The sequence below is a fragment of the Syngnathus floridae genome, chromosome 11, assembly GCF_059516105.1.
Source record: "Syngnathus floridae isolate MCC-2025c chromosome 11, RoL_Sflo_1.0, whole genome shotgun sequence".
Taxonomy (NCBI): Eukaryota; Metazoa; Chordata; class Actinopteri; order Syngnathiformes; family Syngnathidae; genus Syngnathus; species Syngnathus floridae.
The window spans coordinates 14897605-14924555 of record NC_142423.1 but is presented as its reverse complement, the minus strand read 5'-3'; the positions used below and the strand labels follow the sequence as shown (position 1 = coordinate 14924555).

At 46.9% G+C, this 26951-nt stretch overlaps 1 protein-coding gene and 1 long non-coding RNA gene across 5 annotated transcripts in view; one reads left to right on the top strand and one right to left on the bottom strand.

Annotated features, from left to right (window-relative positions):
• slc12a5a (solute carrier family 12 member 5a) overlaps window positions 1-26951 on the top strand; it is a 102735-nt gene that overhangs the window by 69227 nt on the left and 6557 nt on the right. For 3 of the 4 annotated variants that reach the window (XM_088389356.1, XM_088389357.1, XM_088389359.1), the window contains 22 exons: window positions 14276-14422; window positions 17139-17193; window positions 18417-18547; window positions 19830-20077; window positions 20182-20393; window positions 20459-20626; window positions 20705-20803; window positions 21418-21475; window positions 21551-21725; window positions 21795-21913; window positions 22163-22261; window positions 22347-22466; window positions 22792-22896; window positions 23093-23261; window positions 23829-24024; window positions 24135-24304; window positions 24385-24516; window positions 24629-24736; window positions 25301-25426; window positions 25767-25999; window positions 26529-26543; window positions 26733-26866. In XM_088389356.1, coding sequence (XP_088245482.1) covers window positions 14276-14422; window positions 17139-17193; window positions 18417-18547; window positions 19830-20077; window positions 20182-20393; window positions 20459-20626; window positions 20705-20803; window positions 21418-21475; window positions 21551-21725; window positions 21795-21913; window positions 22163-22261; window positions 22347-22466; window positions 22792-22896; window positions 23093-23261; window positions 23829-24024; window positions 24135-24304; window positions 24385-24516; window positions 24629-24736; window positions 25301-25426; window positions 25767-25999; window positions 26529-26543; window positions 26733-26866 — 3019 coding nt within the window. The remainder of the gene's footprint in view (window positions 1-14275; window positions 14423-17138; window positions 17194-18416; window positions 18548-19829; window positions 20078-20181; window positions 20394-20458; window positions 20627-20704; window positions 20804-21417; window positions 21476-21550; window positions 21726-21794; window positions 21914-22162; window positions 22262-22346; window positions 22467-22791; window positions 22897-23092; window positions 23262-23828; window positions 24025-24134; window positions 24305-24384; window positions 24517-24628; window positions 24737-25300; window positions 25427-25766; window positions 26000-26528; window positions 26544-26732; window positions 26867-26951) is intronic. The other variant, XM_088389358.1, reaches the window with a different exon arrangement.
• LOC148391373 (uncharacterized) lies at window positions 18916-23561 on the bottom strand. Its single transcript, XR_015861246.1, has 4 exons — window positions 23439-23561; window positions 23226-23357; window positions 21537-21919; window positions 18916-20850 (listed from the first exon to the last, which is right to left on the bottom strand). It is a non-coding gene; the product is annotated as an uncharacterized LOC148391373 (long non-coding RNA).

The window sequence follows — 26951 nt, the reverse complement described above, 5'->3', positions numbered from 1 at the left end:
GGTGTGTAGTGTATGTGTGTGTGTGTGGTCTATGTCTGTGTGGTGTGTGTGGTGTGTGTGTGTGTGGTGTATGTGTTGTGTGTAGTGTATGTGTGTGTGTTGTGTGTGTGGTGTGTGTGGTCTATGTCTGTGTGGTGTGTGTGTGGTGTGTAGTGTCTGTGTGGTGTGTGTTGTGTATGTGGTGTGTGTGTGTGTGTGGTGTGTGTGTGTGGTGTGTGTGGTGTGTAGTGTATGTGTGTGGTGTGTTGTGTATGTGGTGTGTAGTGTATGTGCGGTGTGTGTGGTCTGTGTCTGTGTGGTGTGTGGGTGATGTGGGTGTTGTGGGTGTAGTGTATTGTGTGTGGTCTATGTGTGTGTTGTCTGTGTGGTGTGTGTGGTGTGTGGTGTGTGTAGTGTCTGTGTGGTGTGTGTGTGTGGTGTGTGTTGTGTGTGTGGTGTGTGTTGTGTGTGTGGTCTTTGTCTGTGTGTATGGTGTGTAGTGTCTGTGTGGTGTGTGTTGTGTATGTGGTGTGTGTGTGTTGTGTGTGTGGTGTGTGTGTGTGGTGTGTAGTGTATGTGTGTGGTGTGTTGTGTATGTGGTGTGTAGTGTGTGTGTGTGTGGTCTGTGTCTGTGTGGTGTGTGTGTGTGTGGTGTGTAGTGTATGTGTGTGTTGTGTTGTGTGGTGTGTGTGGTGTGTGGTGTGTGTAGTGTCTGTGTGGTGTGTGTGTGTGGTGTGTGTTGTGTGTGTGGTGTGTGTTGTGTGTGTGGTCTTTGTCTGTGTGTATGGTGTGTAGTGTCTGTGTGGTGTGTGTTGTGTATGTGGTGTGTGTGTGTTGTGTGTGTGGTGTGTGTGTGTGGTGTGTAGTGTATGTGTGTGGTGTGTTGTGTATGTGGTGTGTAGTGTGTGTGTGTGTGGTCTGTGTCTGTGTGGTGTGTGTGTGTGTGGTGTGTAGTGTATGTGTGTGGTGTGTTGTGTATGTGGTGTGTAGTGTATATGCGGTGTGTGTGGTCTGTGTCTGTGTGGTGTGTGGGTGTTGTGTGTGTAGTGTATTGTGTGTGTGGTCTATGTGTGTGTTGTGTGTGTGTGTGGTGTGTGTCTGGGTGGTCTATGTCTGTGTGGTGTGTGTGTGTGTGTGGTGTGTAGTGTATGTGTGTGGTGTGTTGTGTATGTGGTGTGTAGTGTACGTGCGGTGTGTGTGGTCTGTGTCTGTGTGGTGTGTGGGTGTTGTGTGTGTAGTGTATTGTGTGTGTGGTCTATGTGTGTGTTGTGTGTGTGTGTGTGGTGTCTGGGTGGTCTATGTCTGTGTGGTGTGTGTGTGTGGTGTGTAGTGTATGTGTGTGGTGTGTTGTGTATGTGGTGTGTAGTGTACGTGCGGTGTGTGTGGTCTGTGTCTGTGTGGTGTGTGGTGTATGTGGTGTGTAGTGTACGTGCGGTGTGTATGGTCTGTGTCTGTGTGGTGTGTGGGTGTTGTGTGTGTAGTGTATTGTGTGTGTGGTCTATGTGTGTGTTGTGTGTGTGTGGTGTGTGTGTGTGGTCTATGTCTGTGTGGTGTGTGTGGTGTGTGTGTGTGTGCGTGTGTAGTGTCTGTGTGGTGTGTGTAGTGTGTGTGTGGTGTGTGTTGTGTGTGTGGTCTATGTCTGTGTGGTGTGTGTGTGTGTGGTGTGTAGTGTCTGTGTGGTGTGTTGTGTGTGGTTAGGGTTTGAGTGAGTGAGTGAGTGAGTGAGTGAGTGAGTGAGTGAGTGAGTGAGTGAGTGAGTAGTTGAGTGTGAGTGAGTTAGGGTTAGGGTTAGGGTTTGAGTTTAGGGTTAGGGTGAGTGAGTGAGTTAGGGTTAGGGTTTAGGGTTAGAGTGAATGAGTGAGTGAGTCAGTTAGTAGTTGAGTGTGAGTGAGTGAGTGTGAGTGAGTGAGTGAGTTAGGGTTAGGGTTTAGGGTTGGGTTTGAGTGAGTGAGTGAGTGAGTGAGTAGTTGAGTGTGAGTGAGTGAGTTAGGGATGGGGTTAGGGTTTGAGGTTAGGGTTAGGGTTAGGTTGAGTGAGTGAGTGAGTGAGTGAGTGTGAGTGAGTTAGGGTTAGGGTTTAGGGTTAGGGTTAGGGTTTGAGTGAGTGCGTGAGTGAGTGAGTTAGGGTTAGGGTTTAGGGTTGGGTTTGAGTGAGTGAGTGAGTGAGTGAGTGAGTGTGAGTGAGTGAGTGAGTTAGGGTTAGGGTTAGGGTTTAGGGTTAGGGTTAGGGTTTGGGTTTGGTTGAGTGAGTGAGTGAGTGAGTGAGTGAGTGTGAGTGAGTTAGGGTTAGGGTTAGAGTTTAGGGTTAGGGTTTGTGGTTAGGGTTAGGGTTTGGGTTTGGTTGAGTGAGTGAGTGAGTGAGTGAGAGTGAGTGAGTGAGTTAGGGTTAGGGTTAGGGTTTAGGGTTTGAGTTAGTGATTGAGTGAGTGAGTGAGTGAGTGAGTGAGTGAGTAGTTGAGTGTGAGTGAGTGAGTTAGGGTTAGGGTTAGGGTTTGTAGTTAGGGTTAGGGTTTGGGTTTGGTTGAGTGAGTGAGTGAGTGAGTGAGTGAGAGTGAGTTAGGGTTAGGGTTTAGGGTTAGGGTTTGAGTGAGTGCGTGAGTGAGTGAGTTAGGGTTAGGGTTTAGGGTTGGGTTTGAGTGAGTGAGTGAGTGAGTGAGTGAGTGAGTGAGTGAGTGAGTGAGTGTGAGTGAGTGAGTTAGGGTTAGGGTTTAGGGTTAGGGTTAGGGTTTGGGTTTGGTTGAGTGAGTGAGTGAGTGAGTGAGAGTGAGTGAGTGAGTTAGGGTTAGGGTTAGGGTTTAGGGTTAGGGTTTGAGTGAGTGATTGAGTGAGTGAGTGAGTGAGTGAGTGAGTGAGTAGTTGAGTGTGAGTGAGTGAGTTAGGGTTAGGGTTAGGGTTTGTAGTTAGGGTTAGGGTTTGGGTTTGGTTGAGTGAGTGAGAGTGAGTTAGGGTTAGGGTTTAGGGTTAGGGTTAGGGTTTGAGTGAGTGCGTGAGTGAGTGAGTTAGGGTTAGGGTTTAGGGTTGGGTTTGAGTGAGTGAGTGAGTGAGTGAGTGAGTGAGTGAGTGTGAGTGAGTGAGTTAGGGTTTAGGGTTAGGGTTAGGGTTTGGGTTTGGTTGAGTGAGTGAGTGAGTGAGTGAGTGAGTGTGAGTGAGTTAGGGTTAGGGTTAGGTTTTAGGGATAGGGTTAGGGTTTGAGTGAGTGCGTGAATGAGTGAGTGAGTGTGAGTGAGTGAGTGAGTTAGGGTTAGGGTTTAGGGTTAGGGTTTGAGTGAGTGATTGAGTGAGTGAGTGAGTAGTTGAGTGTGAGTGAGTTAGGGTTAGGGTTTGAGTTTAGGGTTAGGGTTAGGGTTTGTGGTTAGGGTTAGGGTTTGGGTTTGGTTGAGTGAGTGAGTGAGTGAGTGAGTGAGAGTGAGTGAGTTAGGGTTAGGGTTTAGGGTTAGGGTTTGAGTTAGTGATTGAGTGAGTGAGTGAGTGAGTGAGTGAGTAGTTGAGTGTGAGTGAGTGAGTTAGGGTTAGGGTTAGGGTTTGTAGTTAGGGTTGGGGTTTGGGTTTGGTTGAGTGAGTGAGTGAGTGAGTGAGTGAGTGAGTGAGAGTGAGTGAGTGAGTTAGGGTTAGGGTTAGGTTTTAGGGTTAGGGTTAGGGTTAGGGTACGTACACTACACACTCACTCACTCACACTCAACTACTCACTCACTCACTCACTCACTCAATCACTAACTCAAACCCTAACCCTAAACCCTAACCCTAACTCACTCACTCTCACTCACTCACTCACTCACTCAACCAAACCCAAACCCTAACCACAAACCCTAACCCTAAACTCAAACCCTAACCCTAACTCACTCACTCAACTACTCACTCACTCACTCACTCACTCACTCACTCACTCACTCAATCACTCACTCAAACCCTAACCCTAAACCCTAACCCTAACCCTAACTCACTCACTCACACTCACTCACTCACTCATTCACGCACTCACTCAAACCCTAACCCTATCCCTAAAACCTAACCCTAACCCTAACCCTAACTCACTCACACTCACTCACTCACTCACTCAACCAAACCCAAACCCTAACCCTAACCCTAACTCACTCACTCACACTCACTCACTCACTCACTCACTCACTCACTCACTCACTCAAACCCAACCCTAAACCCTAACCCTAACTCACTCACTCACGCACTCACTCAAACCCTAACCCTAACCCTAACCCTAAACCCTAACCCTAACTCACTCTCACTCACTCACTCACTCAACCAAACCCAAACCCTAACCCTAACTACAAACCCTAACCCTAACCCTAACTCACTCACTCACACTCAACTACTCACTCACTCACTCACTCACTCACTCAATCACTAACTCAAACCCTAACCCTAAACCCTAACCCTAACCCTAACCCTAACTCACTCACTCACTCTCACTCACTCACTCACTCACTCAACCAAACCCAAACCCTAACCCTAACCACAAACCCTAACCCTAAACTCAAACCCTAACCCTAACCCTAACTCACTCACACTCACTCACTCACTCACTCACTCACTCAACCAAACCCAAACCCTAACCCTAACCCTAAACCCTAACCCTAACTCACTCACTCACACTCACTCACTCACTCACTCACTCACTCACTCAAACCCAACCCTAAACCCTAACCCTAACTCACTCACTCACGCACTCACTCAAACCCTAACCCTAACCCTAACCCTAACTCACTCTCACTCACTCAACCAAACCCAAACCCTAACCCTAACTACAAACCCTAACCCTAACCCTAACTCACTCACTCACACTCAACTACTCACTCACTCACTCACTCACTCACTCACTCACTCACTCACTCACTCAATCACTAACTCAAACCCTAACCCTAAACCCTAACCCTAACTCACTCACTCACTCTCACTCACTCACTCACTCACTCAACCAAACCCAAACCCTAAACCCTAACCCTAACTCACTCACTCACACTCACTCACTCACTCACTCACTCACTCAAACCCAACCCTAAACCCTAACCCTAACTCACTCACTCACGCACTCACTCAAACCCTAACCCTAACCCTAAACCCTAACCCTAACTCACTCTCACTCACTCACTCACTCACTCACTCACTCACTCAACCAAACCCAAACCCTAACCCTAACTACAAACCCTAACCCTAACCCTAACTCACTCACTCACACTCAACTACTCACTCACTCACTCACTCACTCACTCACTCACTCACTCACTCACTCACTCACTCACTCAATCACTAACTCAAACCCTAACCCTAAACCCTAACCCTAACCCTAACTCACTCACTCACTCTCACTCACTCACTCACTCACTCAACCAAACCCAAACCCTAACCCTAACCACAAACCCTAACCCTAAACTCAAACCCTAACCCTAACCCTAACTCACTCACACTCACTCACTCACTCACTCACTCAACCAAACCCAAACCCAAACCCTAACCCTAAACCCTAACCCTAACTCACTCACTCACTCACACTCACTCACTCACTCACTCAAACCCAACCCTAAACCCTAACCCTAACTCACTCACTCACGCACTCACTCAAACCCTAACCCTAACCCTAAACCCTAACCCTAACTCACTCACACTCACTCACTCACTCAACCTAACCCTAACCCTAACCTCAAACCCTAACCCCATCCCTAACTCACTCACTCACACTCAACTACTCACTCACTCACTCACTCACTCACTCAAACCCAACCCTAAACCCTAACCCTAACTCACTCACTCACTCACACTCACTCACTCACACTCAACTACTAACTGACTCACTCACTCATTCACTCTAACCCTAAACCCTAACCCTAACTCACTCACTCACCCTAACCCTAAACTCAAACCCTAACCCTAACCCTAACTCACTCACACTCAACTACTCACTCACTCACTCACTCACTCACTCACTCACTCACTCACTCACTCACTCACTCACTCACTCAAACCCTAACCACACACAACACACCACACAGACACTACACACCACACACACACACACCACACAGACATAGACCACACACACAACACACACCACACACACACTACACACACCACACAGACACTACACACACACACACACACACACACCACACACACCACACAGACATAGACCACACACACACACCACACACACACAACACACACATAGACCACACACACAATACACTACACACACAACACCCACACACCACACAGACACAGACCATACACACCGCACGTACACTACACACCACATACACCACACACCACACAGACACAGACCACACACACCGCACGTACACTACACACCACATACACAACACACCACACACATAGACCACACACACAATACACTACACACACAACACCCACACACCACACAGACACAGACCATACACACCGCACGTACACTACACACCACATACACCACACACCACACAGACACAGACCACACACACCGCACGTACACTACACACCACATACACAACACACCACACACATACACTACACACCACACACACACACCACACAGACATAGACCACCCAGACACCACACACACACACACAACACACACATAGACCACACACACAATACACTACACACACAACACCCACACACCACACAGACACAGACCACACACACCGCACGTACACTACACACCACATACACAACACACCACACACATACACTACACACCACACACACACCACACAGACATAGACCACCCAGACACACACCACACACACACACAACACACACATAGACCACACACACAATACACTACACACACAACACCCACACACCACACAGACACAGACCACACACACCGCATATACACTACACACCACATACACAACACACCACACACATACACTACACACCACACACACACACACCACACAGACACAGACCACACACACACACACTACACACCACATACACAACACACCACACACATACACTACACACCACACACACACACCACACACACAACACACACACACCACATACACAACACACACCACACAGACACTACACACCATACACACAGACAAAGACCACACACACAACACACACCACACACACAACACACACCACACACACACACCACACAGACACTACACACACCACACACCACACACACCACACAGACAACACACACATAGACCACACACAATACACTACACCCACAACACCCACATCACCCACACACCACACAGACACAGACCACACACACCGCACATACACTACACACCACATACACAACACACCACACACATACACTACACACCACACACACCACACACACACACCACACACACACACCACATACACAACACACACCACACAGACACTACACACCACACACACACCACACAGACATAGACCACACACACCACACACACAACACACACACATACACTACACACAACACATACACCACACACACACACACCACACACACCACACAGACATAGACCACACACACACACACATACACTACACACCACATACACAACACACACATATACACTACACACACCACACACACACGCAAAAACAGCTCTAAGCCTAACCCTAGCTCTAACCCTAACCCTAAGCCTAGCTCTAACTCTAACCCTAACCCTCGCACTAACTCTAACCCTAACCCTAAACCTAGCTCTAACCCTAGCTCTAATTCTAACCCTGACCCTAGCTCTAACCCTCACTCTAATTCTAACCCTAACCCTAGCTCTAACCCTAACCCTAGCTCTAAAACTAACCCTAGCTCTAAAACTAACCCTCGCTCTTACTCTAACCCTAGGATTTGAACCCGGGTCGCTGGGGTGAAAGCCCAGAGCACTAACCACCACCCTATGGAAGCCTTGCTCTCAGTACATGGAACATGTATGGTTTTATGGAGCAGCTCACAAGCGACTAGCTCAGTGAAAATTTTTGGATCCCACTGAGATTCGAACCCGGGTCGCTGGGGTGAAAGCCCAGAACACTAACCACTACCCTATGGAAGCCTTGCTCTCAGTACATGGAACATGTATGCTTTTATGGAGCAGCTCACAAGCGACTAGATCAGTGAAAATATTTTGATCGCACTGAGATTCGAACCCGGGTCGCTGGGGTGAAAGCCCAGAGCACTAACCACTACCCTATGGAAGCCTTGCTCTCAGTACCTGGAACATGTATGCTTTTATGGAGCAGCTCACAAGCGACTAGATCAGTGAAAATTTTTGGATCCCACTGAGATTCGAACCCAGATCGCTGGGGTGAAAGCCCAGAGCACTAACCACCACCCTATGGAAGTCTTGCTCTCATTACATGGAACATGTATGGTTTTATGGAGCAGCTCATAAGCGACTAGCTCAGTGAAAATTTTTTGATCCCACTGAGATTCGAACCTGGGTCAGTGGGGTGAAAGCCCAGAGCACTAACCACTACCCTATGGAAGCCTTGCTCTCAGTACATGGAACATGTATGCTTTTATGGAGCAGCTCACAAGCGACTAGATCAGTGAAAATTTGTGCTTTATTTATTTATTATTTTTTGTTTTTTTTAAACCTTGGTTAGTGTACCTATTGAAGGTGTACCTACACATATTGTCATATAAAGCAGTTAACCAAATGTCTGTTATTTAAAAACGACTATAAGTGTTATACTACGATACAAGTGTTTACCAGCTCAGTGGCCGGAGAGGAGAGTGTCCGCCCTGAGTTTGGGAGGTTGTGGGTTCAAACCCCTGCCGAGTCATACCAGTGACTATAACAATGGTACCCATTTCTTCCCTGCTTGGCACTCAGTGTAAGGGGTTGAAATGGGGCCCGCCCCTGCTGCTCACGATCATTGGGACTTTTGGCACTCAGTGTAAATAATGATCTAGTTCAGTGCTTTTTCAGTTCATATGACTTTTCAACCAGTAAGTGTCAGTAATGCCCACTGAAGCTGGTGCCAAGATTAAGTTAACCAAATGTCAGATTTTTATGTTTTAATTGGCGAATATAAAAACAAGGAATAAAACACCAGACAAGTTTTAACATAAATAAATGTACATTTGAAACCAGCAATCCAATGTGAAATGGCAGTAGATATATTGGATAACAATATTTAGGCGTATATATGCATACACAAATTGGCTGCCCCCCCACCATGCTGAGCATTGTCAAATCATTCCATGAAAACATGCAAGGAACTATCATACACGACGGCAATGCATCCAAAGCATTTAACATCAGCAGCGGGGTAAAACAAGGATGTGTTCTGGCTCCAACCCTGTTCAGTATATTCTTCTCCGTCATGCTGAAGTTTGCATTTGGAAACTCCACAGAAGGAATCTACTTACGAACTAGACACGACGGCAACCTCTTTAACATCACAAGACTAAAGGCCAAGAGCAAAGTTCGAACCAGGTGCCTTCGAGAATTCTTGTTCGCTGATGGCGCAGCTGTTGCAACCCACACAGAAGAGGAACTCCAGGCACTCTCGCTTCGCATACGCCTGTGAACAATTCGGCCTAACCATCAGCCTAAAAAAGACACAAGTGATGGGCCAGGATGTTGTAACACCACCGGCAATCACAATCTCAAACCACACGCTGGAGTCCGTCCATGACTTGATCTACCTGGGCTCTACCGTTTCAGACAAGGTGATTATTGACAAGGAACTCGCTCGGCGGACGGGCAAAGCTGCATCAACTTTTGCTCGCCTCACAGAAAGAGTCTGGTCCAACAACAACCTGACGAGAAACACCAGGGTTCAGGTCTACAAAGCTTGTGTCTTGAGCACCCTACTCTATGGCAGCGAAACCTGGACGCTCCATGCAAGACAAGAGAAGAAACTGAATGCCTTCCACCTTCGATGTCTACGTCGCATTCTCGGGATCACCTGGAAAGATCATGTAACCAGATGGTGGAGATGACCAAAATACCTTCCATGTTCTCCCTGCTCAAGCAGAGACGCCTGCGCTGGCTGGGCCACGTGGCCCGTATGGGCGAGGGAGGGAAGAATCCCCAAAGATCTCCTGTTCGGCAAATTGTCGTCTGGTTCGAGGCCAGTAGGACGACCCCAGCTGCGCTAGAAGGACACCTGTAAACGCGATATGAAAGCCGCAGGCATCGGACTGAACACATGGCAAACTATCGCCCAAGACAGACGCTACTGGAGACAGAAAACGAGAGAAGGTCTTGTCGCCTACGAAGACATCCTAAGGCAGCAGGCCAACGGCAAAAGACTGAGAAATAAAAATCTGCATTTTCAAGATTTCAATAACACCTCTGACCATCGCTGTGCAAGATGCGGCAGAAGCTGTGCCTCCCGGATCGGACTGTGTAGCCAGCCACACGAAGCACTGCCGTGGAGTGACACCAACGGGCGCAAACCCATGATCTCCCGGGATCGACGATATGCATACACGTTATTTAAAAACGACTATAAGTGTTATCAAATCAAGATTACCCAAAGAGAAGCATAATCTCCCCGTTGTTGCATAGCGGCGCATCCCTTCATGCAATAAAGCCGTTCGCCGTTCGCTTGGCGCAAACGCGCATAAAAAAAGTGGTGGTTCTTTCTTTCCTTGGCAAATCGGAAATCTGCATTCTGGCTTCCGTAGTTCACGCCAGGAGGGAGACGCAACACTTTTGACTGATCCGTTGATGCACGGGAAGGAAGGCAGTTGACCCATTGAGTCGTTCGCGAACGGGAAAGTCACGATTCGTTCCCTCACTGATCCGTTCTCGCGATGAACTGGAAATGCGAATCACCCACTCACTTATTCCTTCACTCACAGACTCGTTCGTTGGTAAACGGGAAATGCAATTCACGACTCGTTCGTGAAGGGGAAGTGACGTCATTTTCTTCTTCGTTTTGTTATACGGCAAGGTGGCACCAGCTTCAATGGGCATTACTGACACCTACTGGATGAAGTCATGTGAACTGAAAAAAGAACGAATCACTTTAGGAAATGATTCGGTCACTCTCGTTCAAAAGATTTGTTCTTCTGAACCCATCGTTCACTCACGAGCCAACACTATTAATTACGCCACGTCAGCATACTGTAACCCCCCCCCCCCCCCCCCCACACACACACAAATCCACCGTCATCCCTTTTGTCCAGCTCATCGGATCAGTATTCCCATCAACAGCCTTTTATGAGCATCCATCTTGATTAATGTCATTTCCTGATATGCTCAACGTCCAAGCGGCTGCTAAAGTGACATTTCCCAGCGCACTTATTGTCCTGTCAATGGCCTCATGGGATTATTCTTTCATCCCCGGTGGGCCTGGAGCAAAAGATCTGTTATCGGCATAGATCAACATGTTGATTTTTCATAAGGGGGTCCTTGCTTTACGACATCCTGCACATATTTACCCTTCGCTAGTACAGCTCAGTTAAGTTTCGCCTGGGTTGGGACAACCCAATCATATTTGAAGTAGCGTAGGTTTATGGCATAAGAAGGCCAGGTCAGTTATTGTTACGCTTACTGTTTTTCCATCTGTTTCTCATTTATGGCCTTGAAGTGCTTTCACATAAAAATATTTACTTTTAAACCTTTGGACTTCTATACTAATGTAGGAGCGGAACTTTGTCGTAGAGCGAGATTCCGCCTCCGGACTCCATTCATCATTGGAGTCCATTCATCAAATCTACCATTTGATAAACTTGTTCCCAGGGAAAAAGTCGTTCCCTCTTAAAGAGCTGTAAGGTTGATTCTGGATTTGACCAAGCTCTTATGTCACCAAAACTAACAAAAAAAAACAAAAAAAATGGAGTGTTTCAGTCGTCATGAAAGATTCAGAAGGCTGAGCCTTTTAACACGGATTTGAAATCTTTGAAACCATAAATTGTTGATATGCCCTGCTCCCCATTTTGCAAGTCTTCTGATGTATCGCTCTCAACGTGTGAGCATTTATTACACTTTGAGGCACTTGTACTAAGTTTCAAACCACTGACTTCCCTGGCATATTCACAATGAGCAAGTTCACCTATTTGTGCATTTTTTTTTCTTTTTTGGAGCCTATTGAACCTAATTGAAATGAGGCGAGGAATTTCATTTACTCAGGCCATAGCTTTCTATTTAGAAATGCAGTGTTTTTACCACCGTCAATTTTTTCAATTAGTTGAAGTACTAAATTCATATCCCCTTGCTTACACTATACACAAGTTACAATACATTGGTCATTTTTGGTTTTTTTTTTTTGTGCAAGAATGTCCAACCCCCACCTCCAGGACTCCTATAGTGTCGACTCTGATCTTTCCGGCGAGCTTTCATTTATGACTGTTTTAATGAGCTCATTGTCGTTGGCGTTCAGCTTGGAGGGAGATTCCGGGGGTGGAAGATGTGATGGGGCGGTGGGTCAGGTTAGCTGGCCTCTCCTCTTTAATAATTCAGCACACCTGAGTAGAAACATATTTGTTCTATCCACTCCCGTTTGTCCAGTCGAGCGTGGCGGCGGCGGCATTATGAGCTCACCCTCGGTCTCCCTCCCTCCCTCCCTTCCATTTAATTCGTTTGTCATTTAATTACATCCTCTTCCCTTGCTCAAATTGGAAATTCATTGCGAATGTGCCGCATAGATGTTACTTTCCACTTTTACGCGAGGGCCTCCCGTACATTCCAGCTCGGAATAATAACGTAAAAAGTCATTAGGGCGATGGCACTCGTTCTATGCTGACCTTTTGGAATGTCAACCGATCCATCGGCCACGGATGTAAACAGTCGGCCGTTTCGGGCTCCCGTTTTCTCATTAACCCGGGGCACGCTAAGGGTAGGGAGTTCACCACGTCTCTATTTATTGGAGCAAGGTTGTCACCCGTGCTGCGGTAGACGTCCACTTAAATGTTGAATAAGAGCGGCCGCTCAAGGCTTGCAGTAAGTGTTTGGAATGTGACTTCATTTAACTTTGTCGAAAGGCGAGCGGCGAGAGACAGAGCGTGAGGAAGTGGAATTGAGTGCCATGGGAAATTTAGCAAAGGGTGCACATGTAAGGCACCTGAGCCATGTCGGTGGGCAGCTGTTGCCTGGCAGCTTGCTCCGCTAGCGGTGCCCTGCTGGCCTACCTGTGGCTGTGCAGCAGCCTGCCCTCCCTGCGCTCACGGTGGCGGGCGGCTCGCTCCCACGGGAAATCATCAGCGCTGCTCGCTCCCGGCCCGCTTCCCAAACCTATTTTGTGCGCGTTAACAGGACTGTCGGCAAATGAAACAGCAATTGGAAAAGCGGCACTTTTGATAAGCGTGTGTCCGTCGGGCTGATTCAATGCATAGACAAGTGTTCAATTTGTTAGTGGCTACTTGGCTATATCGTTTCAAGCGTGTACTCATTTGCCAAATCTGTTTGTGTACGTGTCACAGGATTCCTGTTATCATACTTTACATTTGACTTTTGTGTAAGTCCTCTTTATCCACATCTTTTGCAACACTGAGGCGTTCAATAAAAATAGAAATACAAATAAAAAAATGAACAGGTTCGAGACATTGGAAAATAAGGTCTTTGCTGATTTGGATTGTCAGAGTTCTTGTCTCTCATCTGCTTTCCTGTGCACAAGGCTTTATTAATATCACATTTCTTCATCTTTTAGAGCACATAAAAAGTCAGTATTTTTATTCCATCTTGACATGCATCCATGTCAAGAAGAAACTTTGTTTCCTTTTCTAAAAGTCTAACAATAGATAGACCTCTTTGCCTGCCGGTGTCACAGCATTTTTCCAAATCTGCTTTTGTTTATTCTTCAGATCTGCTTTAATTTGCATAGAGTCTAAAAATAGCACATTCGTCCAATTTGATATTTCAACATAAGATCACATTTACTTCAAAAAACCTCCAAACTTTCTGACGAGCTGCGCATTGTGTCACATTTTTTATCTTGTGCAATACACGACATTACCTGACTGCTAATGTGTGTTAAGAAGAGCCTCCCTCCGTCCCTCCCTCCCTCCGTCCACAAGGACCAGTCAATGAAAAAATACGAGTGGTTAATTACAGGATTGCATTGAGTGTGTGCAGCTTGGAATGAAATAAAAATGGAAGCTGAGAACATTGATTTGATGCCAGCAGCTTTGATTTTTTTTTCTTTGAGATGTTTTAAAGGTGCGATGGACATCAATACACTCAGCACACAATAAAAACGGTTTTTTTACAGGACTCCAGCAGAAAAGTCGTCATTTTTACCTGCATACCATTGAAATACTATGAGAATAAAATCTTTTAGGGGAAAAGTCAATTGGGAAGAAATGTGTAAGAAAAAATAATTCTCTGTTCATTTTCCTGATTGTGAGCCAACCACCGCTTGTGTCCACCTGCAGGCCCCCCAGCTCGGCACTCTGATGGGCGTCTACCTGCCCTGCATCCAGAACATCTTCGGCGTCATCCTCTTCCTCAGGATGACCTGGCTTGTCGGGATCGGAGGAATCATTGGAACCTTTGTCATCGTCTTCATGTGCTGCACCACCGTGAGTGCACTTCCTTCCTTCCTTCCTTCCTCCCTTCCTTCCTTCCTTCCTTCCTTCCTTCCTTCCTTCCTTCCTTCCTTCCTTCCTTCCTTCCTTCCTTCCTTCCTTCCTTCCTTCCTTCCTACCTATTGCCCAGCGAAGCCACAGAAAAAGCCTCACATACAAATTTGAAATTCAAACCCGAGACCTCTTGACTGCGAGACACACATCCCAACCACTAGGCTCTTGTGGAAACAAGTCAACCATATTCAAAAGTGTTCCTACTTCAGGATTGCTTTAGCGTGTCTTCTCTTCACTTTCACTGAGCATTTTGTCAGGACTGTGTGTCGGTGTGTGTAAATGTGTGTCCTTCTGTACGTGTGAGAATGTGTGTGTGTGTGAGCAGCCTAGATTTTCCTCCAGCACCAAGTGTATTTATAGAACAACCCCCTCAAATCCTCGCCATGGCAAACTAGCCTACACGTACACACGCACACACACACATTAACACACACACACACACAGAGAGACTGGAACAGCATGAATCTGTATCCCCCAATGGTGACACTTTTCTTTTTCTATTTGTACGTGCTCGCGTTTAGCGTGCCGCTCGTATTTGCTCGCCATCCATCCCAGTTTATATTGATCTTGTAAGCGTGATGAAAACATTGTGCACAGAGAGGCAAAAACAAGCTCCGAGCTGGCTCACACTGACAGCAACACAAACACACGCAAATGTCCTCTCCGTCCGTCTCTCATTCTCTTTCACACAGACAGACAGACACGGTGTAAGAGGCGTGTTTCTTATCAGTCACACTGCTGAGATCATTGCAGAGGCCCCAGGGTGATAAGCCCCAGTGTGAATGCTGCGCGAGGACCGCCCGTCACCTCGCTCTCCTCCTGTGCTTCTTACATAACACATCACCACCCAGCCCTGGGGGTGGGGGCAGCTCGTGTGCACGTGTGCTTATGCCCCCCCCCACCAGCACCCAAGAGTGAAATCCACAGGACATGAAGAGCAAAAGCGTGCACTTCAGCTTTGCATCATTGAGAGCGTGACCCCCCAACCCACTCATTGACAAGGTGCATAAAGAGATTTCTTCTCTTAATATTTTGCCTTTGTCGCTGTTGTACTATTTTTTTTTTTTTGTCTTTCAGCTCCCTTCACATTTTACATTGCTGACATTTTGGACGTTTAACGAATCAAATGTATGATCATGTAAACGTGAAAGCAGCTATTAAAACACACACACACACGCGCGTGCGCATCTCTATTCTTTCATATTTCTATTGGAGATAATGAAAGCAGACTTGGACACAATGAGGTTTAATATCCTCGTCCGTCTGTCGTGCGCATGGTGGTCGGGCCTCATTACTTGCAGGTCTTGAATCCAAATGCGGCGTCGGGAGAGGGCTGATTCATTTATATGCTGCGGCTCCTTCATCTTTTCTTCCCTTTAATTCTCATCTCTTACGCTTCCTCAATTTTCTGGAAGCCTTTTTTCATTTTGCGCTCTCATTATTTGCTGCCTGGCTTTTGATTGCCCTCCACATCCCATGGCTCATGCAACATTGCTGCGTGTCTTCTCTTCTCTCTTACTTTTGCCGACACCTGAGAGTCCATTTTGCCCTCCACCTGGATGTCAGCTCCCCTGCGAATGTTGCAGCGCACCACGGAAGAAATCATCTGACAATGGGGGCGTAGTGAAGCGTGCTAATGAAGCGGGGGGGGGGGGCTCTCGTGCTGCGGGACACTCTCTTGTCAAAAGCAATCTCCTCTCCGCTCCCAAGGTCCACCAAAGGCCAAATAGGAGCGTTAGGTCAGGATGCAAGCAGACCTAAAGTGTCCTTTGCGCTCAGTGCCGACAAGCCCGTGAAAGTATTCATTGCAAACGCACAAACCTTCGATACTTTGCTTGCTTTATGCTCAGATAAATGTTGACTTTTTCTCAAAAGAACAACTTTGGACTCAGACTCTAAAATGGCTCATTTAGCCCATTTCTCAATGTATTGTCCTCAAGGTTAACGAGCATCGGCTCACGTGTGCAACCCGGCGGGAGGTGCAACTGCACATGACGTCAGGTGTTGACCCAATAGGATGGAGCCGTCCGTCTCAGACATTCACTGATTGATGACGTTTATTTATGCCTCTGACAGGCGTGGAGAAATGTAGGACACTGGTAAAAGTAAACGGAAAGTCATCTCGTGGGATTTGAGTGAATGTCACAATAAAATGACAGTTGAAAATGAGATGAAACATCCTGGTTTCACCTTGTCTGAACACCCCGACACAATTTTGTTGATGGAGGCTGCGACAGTGTTCCATTTTGAAGTGCCACCTTCAACATTCAGACAAATTTGCCGCCTCCAATGTCGTGTTGTGATCCAACAATTGCGTATGTGACTGTGGGACTACCTCTGCGCCCCCATCAGATAAAACACTTAAACAATTACGACCTTATCTGCTGCGGCTAGAGAAGAGCTTGTGGCCTCATTAGGAGCAGATTAGCGGGAAGGAACAGTGGCTTGGCTCGTCGACGTCCGAGCCCTTAGGTGCCACTGCCAACCGAGTCAAGGAGTTTACACGAAATGACTTCCTGAAATAACCCAAAATACTCCAAAATGACTGTCATACTCGACCCCAAAAACCTCATATATGTGTTGCCTGAAAAATGAACAGTATTGAAGAAGAAAATTGTTTTGAAATGATATTTTTCTCTCTTTCTCCCTCGCGCAGACCATGCTGACTGCCATCTCCATGAGCGCCATTGCTACCAATGGAGTCGTGCCAGGTGGGTGAGCAGACACCGCCGGAGTCCCAGTTCGCCACCGATCCACTTCTAAATTTCTCTTTGATTATCACCGACTACACTTGGCGAGTTATCCGTTCGTGACTAAAATCGTCCCTTTGGGATTCTTCGACACAAATGATATTGACGGAGGCCGCATGCGTAGGTTTGCGTGCAAATGAGCGGCTCGAAGAAAAGTACGGAAGTGCCGACCAATTAGAACGACTATAGCTGCACAGTGCTGATTAAGCTTGTTATCTTTTTTCTATTCAGTTTGTTTGGACAAAATTGGAAAATGCAAATGCCGTAGTAAAACACAATAATAAGAGATAAGCGAGTAAGTGAATTATGACTGAAGGGGGAAGCACGGCGTAACACCAACAAATTGCTACACAAATACTTTTGTCTGAGAACTGACTTATACCACTTGCATGTTTTTTAAAACAACACTAAACACAACCCTAACTAACCCAAACCGCTTCATTCCAGGTTTAGCACACATCTAGAGCAAAGCGCAATTTAACTAGACTTTGCACAGATAAATATTATTTGCCACAGTAAAAGGAACTTTACAAATTGATCACACTGAGATTTCTGCATTAACGGAGCAATAAATGAAGTTTGGCGACACACAGGGGATCATTTTTTAGGCTAGTTCTAAGAAGATTGCACTTATTAAATGTATTAAAATGCAGGATTTATTGAGAATCTTGATCCTGGAAACGTACATTAGCGTGTGGCTGCTGGCCAAGGGTCTGCATTTACCCTGCTCATTACATATTAATGACTTTTTTTGGCTGCTAAGAAAGATATATCTGACCGTGATATGACTACAGCCTAACACATGAAGTCTAACATCAGTTATTCAGGCTTTTTTTGGGGGGCAAATGAATTTCTTATAAGATTTAATGGCCATGGGAATCATGTTTCACTGTCATACAATGCTGCTTTAAGTGTACACAAAATGTTTTACACAACATTTCTTAAGCCTCTTAACCACTTGGGCAATTGTGCTCTTAGCCTAACAATGAATTTTTTGTTACCTAGTAGCATAATTCAAGTCAAGTCATTTTGAAGAGTGCAGTGGCCTTGATTCAACTTTGTGAAATGCCTGGCTGACTGCGAATCTCCACAGACATGAAGTTAAAAATGCAGTTTTTGAAAAAGACAATTCATCTTCCATCCATTCTATTGCATCTTGAAGTTGCACCGTTGTGTTTGTGTAGCTGGAGGCTCGTACTACATGATATCCCGTTCGCTGGGCCCCGAGTTTGGGGGCGCGGTGGGCATCTGTTTCTACCTGGGGACCACCTATGCCGGAGCTATGTACATCTTGGGTGCCATCGAGCTGCTCCTGGTGAGAAACCTAAACTTACTTCTTTTTCACTTTTGTGCCGCAGCAGCTGAGCTGAAGTCAGTGTTAGGGCACACAACCATCCACTCTCATATTTATACACTGACATTTTAGTTCATAATTTATGATTGTAAATTTATGATATGTTTGTAGACTTGCTCGGATCAAATCCACCCTTCAAACATACACAATGAATCGTATGGGGAACATTGGAACAGAACGTGTGTTGTTCATCTTCTTCTTGTCCGGGCGTTTTTAATTGATATGCAGAGCTTGATCAAGCCTAGAGGTTAATTCTGTCTTCTGGGTCAATGCTGGCTTACGGTTTTCATTGTGGAATAACAATCCCGAGGAGCCCATCTTTGAGAGAAAAAGAAAAAAAAAAAAAAAAGCTCATTTGAATATGTTTCATCCTCGCGCGAAACTAATGCTGCTATTTTGGGAAACGACTGCGGTGATGCAGGAAACGTGTTGTCTGTCCCCGTGATGCCAATCACGTGGAAAACGTGCAATTCCTACTGTGATTATATACCTACATTGGATATAAAATGTGCACGCGTCCCAAACGCAAAAACAAATAGTCGGGAAAGCCTGCACTTCATTTGGAGACACTTTAAATGTTTGCTGACTTCCATTCAACGTGACTTCAAAATAGAAATTCACAGCCATGTTATGAGAGGGTGTGCACACATACTACGTATATGTAAACCACATGATCTTTTTCATATCCACTCTATCAGCCTCACTGTGATTCGTCCAAACCTGGCTTCGTTGTTTTTTTGTTTCTTTTTTCACACTGACCCCTGTTTAACTCTAAAATAATGCTAATGCCTTGCTTTCACACCTCTAATAGGTCTCCTCTCACCTCTCATCACATTTGAAAAGAAGTCAACAAATGGAAATGAAAAATTGCCCCTGTGGGCAAAATTGATTGAATTGCATGGTAAACAAGAGGCAGCAGGAGCACGCGTCCGACCTTCAAGTGTAAATCCCCATGCAGGCAAAGAAAGGAAATTGATTGTGCGACGCACCATTTTTAAGAAATGTCTTTATATTTTCTAAACATTTGCTCCCATACACAAAATGCTCAATGTAGCGTTACGCTCCACCTTTGTTATATGTAGTATTGAATTCTTCCAAAAGGTTTTAGTATGATTATTTTAATTTCATTCTTTGCGCCAATGTATATATTCACCCTACTTTTGGTTTATATTCTATTTAAAACATCGAACAATATTGCTCACAAATAATAACAATAATAATCTCTGCATCTCTGCTCGTTCAGATCTACATTGTACCCAAGGCGGCCATTTTCCCGCTGGAGGGGCTGGAGGGCGCCGAGGCGGAAGCAGCTCTGCTAAACAATATGCGCGTCTACGGTACCATCCTGCTCACGTCCATGGCCACCGTGGTGTTTGTCGGTGTCAAGTACGTCAACAAGTTGGCTTTGGTCTTCCTGGCCTGCGTCATTCTTTCCATCTTGGCCGTCTATGCCGGCGTTATCAAGACTGCCGTGGATCCCCCCGAATTTCCGTAAGTCCCAATCCAGCATATTTCCGATTTCGCTATACATTTAACTATGCTTTGGCCATGCATGGTTGAAAATCTTCTGAGAGTTTTTTCTGTTCTCGCACTAGCGTTTGTTTGCTGGGCAACCGCACGCTCGTGTCCAAGTCATTCGACGTATGCGCCAAGACGGTGGAAACGGCCAACGGGACCGTGACCACGCAGCTGTGGCGTATTTTTTGTGATTCGCCCCTGCTCAACGCCACCTGCGACAAATACTTTGTGGCCAACAACATAACGAAGATCCAGGGCATCCCCGGAGTCACCAGCGGCCTCTGGACAGGTCAGCATCTCTGTTTCGAATGGCTTTTCATTTTTTCGACTCCGCTTCATGTACGTATTTTGCAGAGAACCTGTTTGGGACGTACTACGAGAAGGGCGATCTGATCGCCCGGATCAACATGGAGTCCGTGGAGGACGTAGACGACCCCCTGACCAACGCCAACCGCTACGTGCTGGCCGACATCACCAGCTTCTTCACGCTGCTGGTTGGCATCTACTTCCCTTCAGTGACAGGTGAACGAGGCCCTCCAGACACCAGGTGGACATTTTGCTCCCGATACTGACGTTAGGCATCGGCGATCTTCTGTTCAGGAATCATGGCCGGCTCCAACCGCTCCGGTGACCTGCGCGATGCCCAGAAGTCCATACCGGTGGGAACTATCGCGGCCATCACCACCACTTCCTTTGTCTGTATCCTCTCAGCAGCACAGCAAGCAGATTTCGTGTCTCGTTCCACCCTTTGAGACGAGACAGAGAGTTTTAATTCGCAAATCGACGCCTCTGTATCGAAGTCTGCTAATGCATGCAGACATATTTTAAATGAACGTGCCTAAAGTTGAGTAATATCACAGGTGAAATGTGAGCGTGTCCTCCATCTTGTCTCTCAGTAATCGGCTAGTAGGGTCTAAGTAAATTTGATTAGGTTTCCTAATGGCGTGGCCGGGCCGCTAATGCAAATGTGACTCAATAAAGCTGAGGGATATTAGATTTCATCCCAGACTATATTGATTTCCAAACTTGTGGTCTTCAAGTGCACACTTTAAAGTCTTTCATTTTTACTCATGCAAATGGTTTAAAGTTCTATTATGAGCATTTGTAAAATTAAAAGCCTCCCTGAAACGATGAGAGCCCGGCCGGCAATAATGTAACTTTCCGACAGACACAATCTGAGGTCATCAGCATTCGATGGATGTTCCCTCAAATTAAAAGCTAGCAGACAACAGCTCCAGACTTCTTCTCACATAGATGCCTCCTATTTGAAGAAATACAGTCATTGTTGACATTCCTTATTGAATGCCGCTCAGACATGTCCAGCGTCATTCTGTTCGGCGCCTGCATCGACGGCGTGGTCCTCCGAGACAAGTAAGTGGCACCCTCCCTCCCTCCCATACCCGCGGTGACTCGGAAATCTGAAAGCGCTCACCCACTCTGGCTCAGGTTTGGGGAAGGAGTGCACGGGAACTTGGTGATCGGTACATTGGCGTGGCCATCGCCTTGGGTCATTGTGATCGGCTCCTTCTTCTCCACCTGCGGGGCCGGACTGCAGAGCCTGACGGGGGCGCCGCGTCTTCTCCAGGCCATCGCCAAGGATGGAATCGTACCCGCGCTACGGGTCAGTCTCATCACAGTTGACGTCCTCCTTTAGAAAAGTTAACAAGTGGGGGATTGTTCTGTTCTGTAGATCTTTGGACATGGGAAGGCCAACGGGGAGCCCACATGGTCCTTGCTGCTAACCGCCCTCATCTGCGAGACCGGCATCCTCATCGCCTCCCTGGACTCGGTGGCTCCCATCTTGTCCATGTGAGTCTGACAAGCAGAAGCAAAATCAGACGGTTATTTATTTGAATGAATTGAGAGAAACATTTTGAAACAGTTGGCTCGGAGGCACATTTTTCCAAAATTTATACCAAAATGGACTTGGTTGTTGAATTTCACACTTGACATGAGGACAAGCACTTTTTGCACTATTTGATCCCTACGCTTTGGTTGAAAGTCCCGGGTTTGCTGACTTTCAAGGTGTGCTTTTCTCTCATTGCGTGTTTTGTGCAGGTTTTTCCTAATGTGCTACATGTTCGTCAACCTGGCCTGCGCCCTACAGACTCTACTACGGACCCCCAACTGGCGGCCCCGCTTTAAGTTCTACCACTGGTGCGTGTCCAAAAGAGCAACTCCGTTTTTTCCATGTCCTCTCACCGCCTGTGTCTTTTTTTTTTTTTTTTCTTCCCCCTCACAGGACTCTCTCTTTCCTGGGTATGAGCTTGTGTCTCACGCTCATGTTCCTCTGCTCCTGGTACTACGCCATTGTTGCTATGGTGATTGCCGGTTCCATCTACAAGTATATTGAGTTTGCCGGGTGAGTGATAATAATGAGGCTTCATATGAATATTGTTGTTGTATTATGAGGAGGAGTCGGCTCGAATCAGCATCCATCGGTAGCACCGCATTTTCTTCCGTTGCAAAGCAAATTGAGACTGAGGTTGAGATCTAAAAACAAAAATTGGAATGCTATCATTCTTATTTAGGGGTGTATCACCCCTAAAAATCACCTAAATACAAATAAAAGTATAGATGAATATTACATGAATTATAAAACAATATTGATACATAAGTTAAATGAAGCCAATACGTATAATATGAACTCGAGCATTCACTTGTATGTGTGTGTGCGCGTTTGGCAGTGCGGAGAAGGAGTGGGGCGACGGCATTCGAGGTCTGTCCCTGAGCGCCGCACGTTACGCTCTTATGCGTCTGGAGGAAGGTCCTCCTCACACCAAGAACTGGAGGTAAACACACCGGTGTGGAGATTGTGGCAATTTAACAGAGAAATAAACAACATGCCTGACCATCTCCCGGCTAACGTGATTCTCCGCATCACAGCCGTCACAAAGCAACAAGAATTTTTTCAGCTGCTTCCCTTTGGCGCCCCGCTTCTGTTTAGTTTCTGACCACCTTTTGTACTGTGGCTTTGTTCCGCCCCAGGCCCCAGCTGCTGGTGCTGGTGAGCGTGGATGGCGAGCAGAACGTGGAACAGCCCAGGCTGCTTTCGCTCACCAACCAGCTGAAGGCGGGCAAGGGCCTGACCATCGTGGGCACAGCCCTGGTGGGCACCTACCTGGACAATTACGAACACAGTCAGAAGGCCGAGCAGGTATCATCTACCCCCACCATTTTTTTTTACATTGAACCTGTCAGGTTCAGGGGTGGAGCATGGAGCAGGACGACCAAGTGCAGCTTGGACCAGGGTCTGTTGAGGGAAAAGGGAAATGGAATAAGGCATCAAGGGAAACAGACGAGAACTGGCAAACTAATAACATGACAGACTGACCGACAGGGATGGCAAACAGAAACAGACTCGAAACAGACAGGAATCACAAGGACAGTAAACGTGACGACGTCGGCTATCCGACAGGGAGTGAGGGGCAGGCAGGACTTATATACACGACAGGTAACGAGAGGCAGGTGGGAATAATCACACGGATCATGGGCACACAGGAGGGGAGGGGCGAGCACACAGACACACGAACAGAACTATGAAACGATCGGGGACGAGTCCTGACAGAAAAAAAAACGAGATAAGAGGAGGGTTCGCCCTGGGAATTGTCAAAACGACCACTTCAAATCCATTTTTGTGGGTTCTACTCATGCCGACCAAATTTCATGTGGCTGACTTTGAGGGCTAGATTTTCAAACAAAGCCTCCACCCACATCCACATAGGCGCTGCGTAAACTGATGGAGACGGAGAAGGTGAAGGGCTTCTCTCAGGTGACCGTGTCGTCCAACCTGCGCGACGCCACCTCCCATCTGCTCCAGGCCAGCGGCCTGGGCGGACTCAAGCATAACGCCGTGCTGGTGTCGTGGCCGCGCAATTGGAAACAAGGCGACGAGCATCAGACCTGGAGGAACTTTGTCGGTGGGTTGGCCGGAAATAGGCGCAAGTGCTAACACGATCGCATGGTTGTAGTTTGATAGTCCAAATATTCCGAAGCTGCATTCCACATGTGCGTTTTGTCCTTCTTGCAGAGTTGGTGAGAGAAACCACTGCAGCTCACCTGGCCTTGCTGGTCCCTAAAAACATTGCGGCTTTCCCATCCAACGGCGAACGCTTCACCGAGGGCCACATCGACGTGTGGTGGATTGTCCATGACGGAGGCATGCTGATGCTGCTTCCCTTCCTCCTGCGCCAGCACAAGGTTCTCCTCCAGCTCCAATCTTTTTTTTTTTAGGAAGCAAACGCATCCTGGTGCAACAAGGGTTGTTTTCTCACTCTCAGGTTTGGAGGAAGTGCAAGATGCGCATCTTCACCGTGGCACAGATGGACGACAACAGCATCCAGATGAAAAAGGACCTGACCACCTTCCTCTATCATCTCCGTATCGACGCTATGGTGGAAGTGGTGGAAATGGTATTGTTTGAGAAAATACTTTTGGGCATTTTGCATTCCTATCCCAGCATTGCCTGAAAATAACAGTTTGCGCTTAATATTGGTACACCGGTGCGTTTGCCCCGCCCCGCAGCACGACAGCGACATTTCGGCATACACCTACGAGAAGACCCTGGTCATGGAACAACGCTCGCAGATGCTCAAGCAGATTAACCTGACCAAGACGGAGCGCGAGAGGGAGGTAAGAAAGCTCCCGCTCGGTCGGCTCCCTGGTCTTTTGAGAACGACGCACGTGTTCTCAAATGAGACTGACTGGATGGGTTCAGCTCAGCATGGCTTGCCTTGATTTGACTTGACGTGACACATAAAGCGCTGCTGGACCGAAGCGTAGTTTGCGCTAAAGCCAAGCAGTGGGATGCCATCTTTGCTGTGGAGCGTGACAACACAAGGTCTTGGCAAAGCGCTGGAATAAATACATATCGATCTGAACCTTGTGCTATTTTTACCTCCGAAACATGCGTGCTTTTGACTTCTCTTTTGTGAGTCATTGCCTGCCATCCACCACAAACTAAAACAGAAATCTCTTCTTTTTTTTTTTTTTTTTTTTTTTAATTAACCCTTAGATGTGCAAGTTAGTGTACCCTACACTGTTCCATAATTATATATATTAGAAGCAATGTGTCATTTTGGTAGAGAGTAATTCACTTCCATGATACTAGGTATTATATCTAGGACCATATAACAATGACTTTTTTACTTCTTTGAAAAAGACCAAAAAAAAGTCCTTTGTGTGGTGTCTTTGCAGATCCAGAGCATTACTGACTCATCCCGTGGGTCCATTCGGCGCAAGAACCCAGCCTCTGTCACGACCCAGCTGAGTGTGAGCGAAGAACCGCCAGAAGCCGGCAAGGAGGAGAAGCCCGAGGAGGAGGTAGAGAGCTTGCACAGGGTTTATCTTATTGTCCAAGGTCTCGGGCAGGACTATTAAATGAGCGGTCCGTGGGCCACACGTGGTAATTGGTGAAAATGTGTCAAGACTGAGAAATATGTCATACTCAATTGTGAAAATGCCATATTTTTCTTTTTGTCACCGTTTCAGTTTTCCACATTTTATGAGGCGTGGCTGTTTAGTATGAAGAGATGGTGTTGTTGAACCCCACTTCCTCTCTTTTGTCCCTCTCAAACATTCTGTGACTCTGACCTGCATTCCAACACTGGTGGATTTACGTGTATCTCCACGTCGTCACCATCCGTCCTCCTCCTCCTCATAGTCAAAGTCGGCCTCTCCCCCTGTGCCCCCCCCTGCCCAGGTGCAGCTGATCCACGACAACACCACCCCGACCAGCCCCGCGACCGCCGCCCCCCCGCCGGCCCCGGCCGAGGTGGCTCAGAGCCCCGGGGAGCAGGTTCAAATGACCTGGACGGAGAAGTGCGACGGCGACGCCAGCAAGCCGGCCGGCGCTGCCACACCGTGCGGCATCAAGGACATCTTCAACATGAAGCCGTGAGTGCTCGCAAGGGTTCAACAAACATCTACACAATCCTAAACTGCGTCCATGAGCGCTAACAGTTCTCTTGGTTTTGGAGGAATTCATTCAAATAGAAATGATCGTTGTATGAACGTTATTCTTCAACGTCCACCTCGTTTCTAACTTGCAGAAAAATGATCATATGTTTGTCAGCGATGCATGTTGACAATTGGAGGAAGCCAAAATACTGTTTTATGATACAAACCTGAGCCAATACAACCTTGCTTAATTTGTAGCTTTTCTTTTTTTGTTTTTATCAGCTGCTGTTTACTTCTATCTCTAAAGTTGAATGTTGAAAACATTGCACCTTCCTTTGTTTCACCTTCACAAGTGTGCAAATTCCAGTTCCAGCTTGTTATGCAGTTCTTGTATTTCCTAAGAACAATAGCAAGTAGTCAGCAAGAAGTTGAAAATATTTGGTTCCGCAAGTATCTGTACCTCAGAGTGTGTCTCGCTACCTCTGGTTCTGATATCTACATCTTTCCCTTCTTGCTCCTGCTGCAGTGAATGGGAGAACCTGTAAGTACCAAAGATTCTTTAAAGCTCCTTCTGACTATTTATGACATGACATGAGCAATTGAGGACAATGAAAACGTGCTTGAGTGAGCATCCGTCACCCACCGCCATCCAAACAAACGGCAAAGTTTTGTCTTCCAAATCCCGTCGACACCCAATTCCATCTGTCTGTCTGTCTGTCTGTGTGTCCAGGAACCAGTCCAATGTGCGACGCATGCACACGGCGCTGCGACTCAACGAGGCTATCATGAAGAAGTCCTCGGAGGCCAAGCTGGTCCTACTCAACATGCCCGGGCCACCCAAGAACCGGACGGGTGACGAGAATTGTATCCTTTGCTAAGGAAATCGTGCTTCGAAAAAGAGGGTGGCAACTTCTCCCTCATGTTCTTCAAAGCACATATAGGTTCAGTC